The 9,236-nt window shown below is 38.1% G+C and overlaps 1 protein-coding gene across 1 annotated transcript; it reads right to left on the bottom strand.

Moving 5' to 3' along the window:
• Positions 1-3,469: 3,469 nt before the first annotated feature.
• Positions 3,470-8,914, bottom strand: LOC111237062 (muscarinic acetylcholine receptor M1-like). Its single transcript, XM_022766016.1, has 5 exons — positions 8,866-8,914; positions 8,618-8,787; positions 5,260-5,555; positions 4,161-4,849; positions 3,470-3,993 (listed from the first exon to the last, which is right to left on the bottom strand). The coding sequence occupies exons 1-5, from the start codon at positions 8,912-8,914 to the stop codon at positions 3,470-3,472; spliced, it is 1,728 nt and encodes a 575-aa protein (XP_022621737.1).
• Positions 8,915-9,236: the final 322 nt, after the last annotated feature.

Below are 9,236 nucleotides of genomic sequence, written 5' to 3'. Positions count from 1 at the left end.
TCTTCTGTAAACACATTCTAAAGAAACAGATTAATTTTTGTCCGTAAACTTAGTGACTTAATCCTAAAGGCTCAACAGAGGCCTCTCCCTCTTCTAAAACTAATTTCAACTTCATGATGCAGCAAAACCACAATCATACACTGATGATAAACTATATAGTCCACAACATTAAGTCATTTATCATCTGAAGTGCCACACAAGTTTTATATCTGTGTGGGATGGTGGAATAAAATTAAATTTTCCCCAAAGATCAAGAAAATTAATATAAACCATGTAACTGCCATTGTTGGCAGATGCACGAGAATGCAAAGACCAAACCAGGGTGATAAAAGACTTTAAGAGCCTAAAGTCAGACTTGTAAAAACAGGTCTAGTTAGAACCACAGTCTAATCTTACCTATCCATTAACTCATTTAGGAACCACTGTAGCTGCGGACCACACCATATCTGTTCATGTTATTCCATTGCTGATAGATCTTTCACCAAAGAAACTGGTTTCCAATATTCATCAAGTTTCACACAGAAGGCCCCAACACTGACCTTGAGAACTAGACCAATAATTATAAATCAGTAAGAACCAATAAGTTTACTGTTCTTTGCCTCTAAGCCACAAAACACAGTGTGGTGAATTAATCTTCTGCAAATCACATGTTGTAATGAAAATAATTTTAAAAAACAAAAAATTATTATGAGTTTTTGTTATTAAATAAACATTTCAATCCTTTTAAATTCAAATGACTCTACTGAGTCTTCTTTTTGGGTTTTTTTTGGAAATATGGTGACTTAGTGTGGCAAAGTCTTTCCTGACTGCTGTGTGTCCAACAGTATTCAGTTCAGCAGTTTATCTTGAAGCCACTGGATGACGCTATTGCACTATTATTACAGAGACCACGATCCAGAAATGCAGTAGTGACAGACAACATGTCAAAATCTTTAACAGATTTATTTTATTATATTTTCAGCAATCATGGGTAAATATGTTGATGGTTATCCATTTCATTTTACTGCTATTAAGCTCATATAAACACGTGAAGATTGAAGCAAAAATGAAAATGTTAGAGTTGAGTTGAGTTGCACACATTAATAAACAATCAAAGTATGCACAATTTAACACTTCGAAATAATCTCAGATTATTGTCATTTGTGAAGACAGCAGTGGTGGAGCAGAAGTAATGAATTGTTCTGTAGTGTTTTCCTGTAGGAGTTTTACTTTGCACTTTTCTTTAATCATCCGAGCAGGAAAGCTCAATAGAGCAATGAAGCTGAAAGGACTTCATGAGAATCTCTCTCTTAAAATCTGATTGAAAACTGGATAGATCTGTGAATATGTAAAACTTCTGTAAAAGATCCAGGATAGATGGAGTCATATCAGACACTCGGGTCATTGCTAGACACACAAAGAGAGAACTCTGTTTGTTCATGGGCCTGTGGAAACATGCGAGGAGCAGACAGTTTGTACTTATTTAGCCAATCATTCATCCTGAACACAATTTGCCCAGAATAAATCTTGTTTATATACATTTCTGAATGTGCTGTCTATGGATACTTTTCCCACAGTGCAACACAGAATGAAAATGGAGAAGTTCATTATAGTTGGACAATGATGCAACAGTTCCAGCAACAGACCAGAAAACAACATAATTTTCTTCCTTTCTTGTTATTAATGATTCCTTAGGGCTGTTTCACTTTTTATTTTTGAAGTTTTAAAATTTGACAGACCTGATACTGTGAGTGACATGCAACTTCACATGCTTTGTGTTATTTCCTGTAATCACATCCTGACAAAATCACACAGTCAGCATTACAGTGTAATGTCTCTCCTTCTGCTGTGTGCTTTGAACTATTTTTTCCACCTAATATGAACTGTAGTGCAGCAGTAATGTGATCATGTTAGATTATTTTACAAATGTAAACTGGGCATGGGTCTTCACATTATTACACTATTCTATAGTATTTCCATAGATAAAAAGACAATTAAACGGGATAGTCTGTGTCACACAGTGTTAGATGTTTCAGTTGACAATACATGTCTGTGAGCAGCTTTGTACAAACACCACAATAGTGAATAATATTGATAATGATCGCCTAACTCAACCAAGGTATCAACAGGGGTCTGCTGTGTCTACACTGATCATTTCTATTCATGAAAAATTATTCTACTCCATTACTGATTATAGACACCCACAGTTCAGCTCCACAGAAGCATAAACTACAGCCTGCAAATGACCTTTAGACAATCAACACTTAAAACTGTTTCAACAAAGTAAATAGGTGTACCTAATAAACTGGCAACTGAATGTATGTTGTAACTGACATCCAGGTTATCATTGATTGTCAAAGCAATATTTATACAGTTACCTGTCTGTTAATTTTTTGAAAACAGTATTCTTTCTAAAGTTATATCTACTATAATAACAAATTATTACCAAAAAAAGTCATTTTGAGAAAACATTTTTGCTGAACTTTTTTATTTTTTATTTATCTATTTTCACTCAATGCAGAAGTTTAAAGACCTGTCTTAAAATCCTTAGAAAAGGCACTATTAAAACAAAAACTGGCATATATAAGTGGTAACATTAGTGTTAAAAATAAATTAAATCTGGGTTACTTTTATTTTGAAAAATATCAGACCAAATTCTTACACTCTTCAAGAAGTCCACTTCCTAAAACACACCAAACTATCATTCCATTATGCACAGCACAGCAGGGAAATTATTAAATATATCTCTAACTATTTGTATCTTAAGAGTCTAAGTCCTAAACAAACCCTATTAAATAACACACTGAATGTTTTGCTTCGTTGAGCACATCAGGCCTGGGGGGACAAATGTGAAATCCATCCTGTAGGGAGCACAAGTCATTAAACTCAAAAAGTTTTAGAGCATTTTGTATCCACCAAATTTAATGCAGAATTTTAAAATTAAATATTGAGATTCTTTTCCTACAACTGACAATTTGGTCTGAGTGCCGCACTTACAGTGAGCTCATGGAAATGGTTTATCCTCTGTGATGATGAATATGCTCAATTTCATGTGAATTTTGATAGATTTGATAATTGTCATACACAATTTAAATGTTGGACTGTGGCACTAAAAATCATGAATATTTAAAACATGGAAATTAGTTTTTGAGATATTAGATCACTGGAGGTCAGTGTGGTAATTTTGAATTCATGCTGGGCTACGAAAGATCAAGCGGTCACCAAAATTATCCTCTGAGGACCATGAATATCCATTTCAAATTTGGCCAGCTGCTGTCAAGACACAGTGTCTTGGACAGACTGAAAAAACAGGCTTAGGCCACTCAGCTGACTTGGCAAATCTTTCCATGAGGCCAGAACAAATTTGAGTGACAAAATTCAGTTTAGCATCTTCTCCCTGAAAGACCAGGAATGCTGCACTGCAAATCTGAAAATGGATCAAGAAACACCTCTTTAGATACAGATCCATGTAATAATTTCCCCCCTTCCTCTACATTGGGTCTTTCTTCTGGAAAGCCACAGCCTTCCTTTGATGAAAATGAGGCTTGTTTTTCTTTTGATTCCACTGGCACATCAAAATATCCCTGAAAGTTGTACGGAAGGTTTTGTTACAGAGAGCATAGCACATGGGGTTGACTGTGCTGTTTACATAACACAACCAGTAGCCCAGTGCCCAAAGAGTTTCAGGGATACAATCCTGACAGAAAGTGTTGACTAACACCATGATGTTATATGGCAACCATGTTGTAATGAAGGCAAACAGGATAGCACTGAGTGTCCGTGCTGCTTTCTTCTCATTTGCCTTTTTTTCATTCTTGCGCTTATTTATCTCTGTCTTGGCTTTAGAAGCAAAGCGTTTGGCCATAGCTGCATCTTTCATTGTGATGGCTGCAGGTGATTGGTCACTAGGCAATGAGCTGATAGGGCTTGATTGTGACTCTTTTCGACTTTTATTAGATGACGATAACTGTTTATCCTTCATGTTCATCTTCACCTTCCCAGATTTCTTACCACCTAGATAGATAGAAAGAAAGAAAGAAAGAAAGAAAGAAAGACTTTATGAGAAAGACCATTATGTATACTTGTGCAATGTACATATCATGCAAACAAGGCAATGGTGTGTTATGTCCAACCTGTTGGAGGCCTTGATGGGTCCACACCATCGGCTTCCTCTTCTGAGCCTGACTGTTCCCCAGAGGCACCAACTTCATTGTTGTTGAGACTATCACAGCTGCTCTGCTCTGTCTCACCCACTGTAGATGTGAAGGTATTGACGGATCTCTTGGATGCATGGAAACCTGGCAGCAGTGATGAAAACTGAAAGCAGAATGTGCCACACCTCCCTCTGCATCCTGTTCTTCCTGGTATGCTGGCATTGTCCTTGTTGTTCATCTCTGAAGCCAGTTGATTTAGTTCATAGCTGCTGCAGCTTTGGGAGCTGATCTGGCGCAGCATGGCTGATGAAGTCTTCTGGTTGTTGGCTCTACCTTCTCCACCAGTTCTCCCACTGCCACTCCCTTCATTCTGAGCCTGGCTTGGCCTGTTGCTTGACCCAGATCCCTTGAGACCTTGTACATCTTTAGCTCGCTTCTCTGTCTCCTGATAGATCTTCCAAAACAGGAATGCCATAATAGTCACTGGCAAGTAGAATGCAGCGATAGCAGTGCAGAATGTAATGATGGGCTCAGACAGGAACTGGATGTAGCACTCGTTAGGCTGGACTGTCCGCTCACCCACAATGTACTGCCAGAATAGGATAGCTGGGGCCCACAGAATGAAAGAGATGGACCAGGCTAATCCAATCATGGTCATGGCCCGCTTGGTCGTACGTTTAGCTCGGTAGGTCAAAGGTCTGGTCACAGAGAAATACCTAAGAAGACACAGAAAGAGAGAGGCAACTGTACAGAAACAGAATAACAAAGTACCTCGCATTGCTGTCTACTATTTTCAAACTACACAAGGGACTATGTCCTATAGGGCATATGTCATGTTTGCCATGGTAATGAACATGATACTATCATGATACCACATTGTAATGTATGCTTTTTGTGATTTGGGTACTCTGATCCATTCAGTATTCAAACACTTTACATTCATCATAAAAAGAACCTCTAGAATAAACATTCAGGATAATCCATTGTTACAAACAAATCCATGACCTATATTATTTTAAAGAATATTATCACACAACGTGTGATATGTAGGTAGTACCAACAATACAACAAGGTGTCCAGCAGATGCATTTATCAATAAAAATAAAAATACATCACATTCTGCTACCTGTCAAAGCTGATAACGAGCAGGTTCATAACTGAAGCGTTACTGGCCACATAGTCAATTGCAAGCCACAAGTCACAAACCACTGGCCCCAGAGCCCACTGGTCCATGATGATGTAGGTAGTATACAGGTTCATTGACAGCGTCCCAATGGTCAGGTCAGCAAATGCCAGGCTAAGGAGGTAGTAGTTGTTCACTGTCTTCAGTGCCTTATTGATCTTGAATGACACCAACACTAGGATGTTGCCAACAACAGTGACAAGAGAAAGTGATCCAGTGAGGAAGACAATTATGATGACCTGAAGACAAAACGTGAGAAGAGAAAGGACAAAAGATGGTAGTTAAGTAACTTGCAATGTGTAAGACACTAACTGTTTCTGAAGCACAAGAGAGAACAATGTTAACTTTCAAAAAACTGAGCTAAACAAAGAATGGTGTTTCTCAAAACTGAAAATGTTCTCGAGCAGTAAATGTAATTGTTCTGGAATGGATGGCAGAAGTCTCAGAACCTAAGCCAAATCAAATGAAAATTATCTGTATTGTGAGATACCACCAGGATAAATTTTAAAAAATTATTTGGGATTTGAGTTAACTAACATCTGCAGTGAAATGCTGCACATTTTTTATAAATCAGTGGGGGCCAGTGTACTTTTTTGTGGTGCAGTCTGCTGGGGTAGCAGTATGTCTGACATGAACACAAGGAAACTGGACAAGCTGGTCAAAAAGGTTGGTCAAACTTTGTATTTGATTTTTTAATTCAACCATGTGCTGACATACATTTCAAAAAGATCTTGGAGTGAATACGAAGAAGATTTCTGAAGTATTACAATTTCACCATTTATGATTTATACCATGACAGAACAACTGCAACTTTACTTTTAAGAAATTGTATTGTCACTGCCCAGAACAATAAGTAACAGTGTACTGCATTATTCTTTTAAAACCATACTTGGTACATTCAGTGATTTTATGACTACGTGTCCGGAAGGACTCAAATCAAGTCCTGTTGAAGTTGCTATAGATGTCCCTCAAGGGTATATTTTGGGTCCTCTTCAGTTCACAGTTTATATAAATAACATGAGGCAAGTAATTTCTGCCACTCACAGTGAAACTGACATTTATATGCAGATGATACCATCTTTTAGGCCATAAACTAATCTCTTAATTCCGAAATTTTTAAATTGCAAATTACCAGTTGCCTTTTGATGCTTTTTAGATTTCGATGGATGGATGGATGGATGGATGGATGGATGGATGGATGGATAAAATTTAAATAGACTTCTGGACATACTTATAAAACATAGAAACAATTGAGTTACTGATTCATTTAGACAAGTCTCAGACATCCAATGTTTATCTTGGAGTGCAACTGAATATTTGTCTGGTGGTCCCTACAGCCATAGATTTTACAGAGTGAGGCCATGAAACTATCCTGCCCACTGTTCTGGAGTGCTAAACCTACAGTGTACCTATGTTTCATGTCTGCACATTCAAATGAGGTATAGACTGCGTGCACAATTATTAGGCATGTTGTATTTTTGAGGATTCATTTTATTGTTGAACAAATATAGTGCTCTTGGTCAATCCAAAATGTTAATAAACCTTAAATCTGAATATTTAAGGCAGTAAAAGTGAGTTTTTGGCTTTCTTAGCAGAATATCCATTTGTGCACAATTATTGGGCAGCTATTAGTGTGCAGAATATAATGCAACTAAATGAAAAATCTCACTTGTTTATTTTCATCTGTTAAAGTGAGAATAACAAACAAACAACTCAAAATTTACAAATAAACATTTCTGACATTTCCAAAAAAGTGTGCAGCACTTGCAGCACTTGCAGCAGCAACCACAGCCTCCCATACACTGTTCAGAGAGGTGTATTGTCTTCCCTCACTGTAAATCTCCCATTTAAGAAGGGCCCACAAGTTCTCAATAGGGTTTAGGTCAGGTGAGGAAAGGGTCCATGTCATTATTCTTTCATCTTTAAGGCCTTTGCTGGCTAGCCATGCAGTGGAGTATTTGGATGCATGCGATGGAGCATTGTCCTGCATAAAAATCATGGCCTTCTTGAAAGATGAAGACTTTTTCCTGTACCACTGTTTGAAGAAAGTGTCTTCTAAAAACAGACAGTAGGTCTGGGAGTTGATTTTAGTCCATCTTCAACCCGAAAAGGTCCAACTAGCTCATCCTTAATAATACCAGCCCATACCAGTACCCCACCTCCACCTTGCTGGCGTCTGATTCGAAGTGGAGCTCTGTGCCCGTTACTGATCCAGCCACGGGCCCATCCATCTGGTCCATCAAGAATCACTCTCATCTCATCAGTCCATAAAAACTTTGAAAAATCTGTCTTCAGATTTTTCTTGGCTCAGTCTTGACATTTCAACTTATGTGTTTTGTTTAATAGTGGTCGGATGTCAGCTTTCCTTACCTTGGCCATGTCTCTGAGCACTGAACACCTTGTACTTCTGGACACTCCAGGTAGGTTGCAGTTCTGGAATATGACGGCACTGGAGGATAATGGGTTCCTGGTAGCTTCATGTTTGATTCTTCTCAAATCTTTAGCAGTTAATTTGCGTCTTTTTTTCCCAACACATTCCTTGCGACCTGATTGACTATTTACAACAAAACGTTTGATGGTTCGGTGATCAGGCCCCAAAATCTTATCAATTTCAAGAGTGCTGCATCCCTCTGAAAGGCTTTTTACAATTTTTGACCTTTCAGAGTCAGTTAAATTTCTTTTTCGGCCCATTTTGTCTGAGGAAAAGAACTTGCCTAATAATTATGCACACCTTGATATAGGATGTTGATCTCTTTAGGCCACACCCTCCATCATTACACAAATACACTTCACCTGATATGCTTAAATCCAATAAGCATTCAAATTTATACAGCTTGGAGTTGGAAAATATTCATAAAAATGATGATATTGTCAAAATACTCACTTGCCTAATAATTGTGCACACAGTGTATATGGTAACTTATTTTAAAAAGGACCACTCAACCACTTCATGTCTAAGCTGCACTTTATCTAAGACTGCAAAGAACAAATATTTACATACAGAGGCTTATACTGTACCATGGTACCTAAAGGAGTATCTTACAGAACATGCGTCTCCAAAGGCAGAACCCCAAAAACAGTATGGCTAAATTACCATTATCCTAATTAATATTAACTTATTTTTATAATGCTCACATTACAACACTATTGATTATAAATGTGTAAAACTTAAAAAATGTCTATTAATGGCTTGTTAATGGCTTATTCAGTATTACAGTTGTAGCTAAGCACTAACTAAAACTTGATGCCATGAAAAAAGATTTACCAGTAAGGGTTTGGTAAAATCACAGCTGATTGTTACCTGCCAGATAGTATGTCCTCCCAATGGGTCAAAGGCCTCTGCTGGCGGTATTAATGTCTTGTTAGCTGGTGAATCAGTGAAGTTTCCTTCATGTCTTGAGATATGACTGACATTGTGCTGCCACTCACCAACACTGTCAGATAATATGGCCAACTCCTGGTAAGAGCCACCTGAAGATAAAAATAAAGACTAAATGAAGCTTAGCATAAATTTACTCAGGAAGACTATCTCTATTCTCCCTCTCTCACCCCACTCCTTGTAATCAACTGACTTCAGGTGCTCGGCAACCAAAAACATCTTGCCACCATCTTAACCAGCAAATCAAGTTGTCCCTGTCATACTTTAAAATCTGATCTCCTCTCCTGTTATCAGTTGCTGCGAGCTCCTCCACACCTTTCACCTCCAGTCTTCATATCCAGGCGAACTGCTGCGACCTCCTCCACTTCATCCCCCTCCAGTCTTGATATCTAGTCATGCCGAGCTCATCATTATTCTCATCACATCCAGATATCCAGCTTCTCCTCTTCCCATCTTCAAGACCACCACCAGTGTCTAGATGCCGGGGGGTTTCCTAAACTTCGCACAGCCTCACCCCCTTATCACATATGATGACATTACA

This window comes from Seriola dumerili, unplaced genomic scaffold, assembly GCF_002260705.1.
Source record: "Seriola dumerili isolate Sdu_G_001 unplaced genomic scaffold, Sdu_1.0 BDQW01000807.1, whole genome shotgun sequence".
NCBI lineage: Eukaryota > Metazoa > Chordata > Actinopteri > Carangiformes > Carangidae > Seriola > Seriola dumerili.
The sequence above is the reverse complement of the archived record's forward strand: the minus strand, read 5'-3'. Positions and strand labels throughout refer to the sequence as shown.

What these genes read in the sequence shown, in the direction of transcription:
- LOC111237062 (XM_022766016.1), bottom strand. Translation starts at nt 8,914, where the DNA reads ATGTTTTTGGTTGCCGAGCACCTGAAGTCAGTTGATTACAAGGAGTGG. An exon ending in AGTTGATTACAAGGAGTGGG is followed by an intron (nt 8,788 to 8,865) that starts GTGAGAGAGGGA and finishes TTTTATCTTCAG; the next exon opens with GTGGCTCTTACCAGGAGTTG. An exon ending in CTCGTTATCAGCTTTGACAG is followed by an intron (nt 4,850 to 5,259) that starts GTAGCAGAATGT and finishes GTGTCTTCTTAG; the next exon opens with GTATTTCTCTGTGACCAGAC.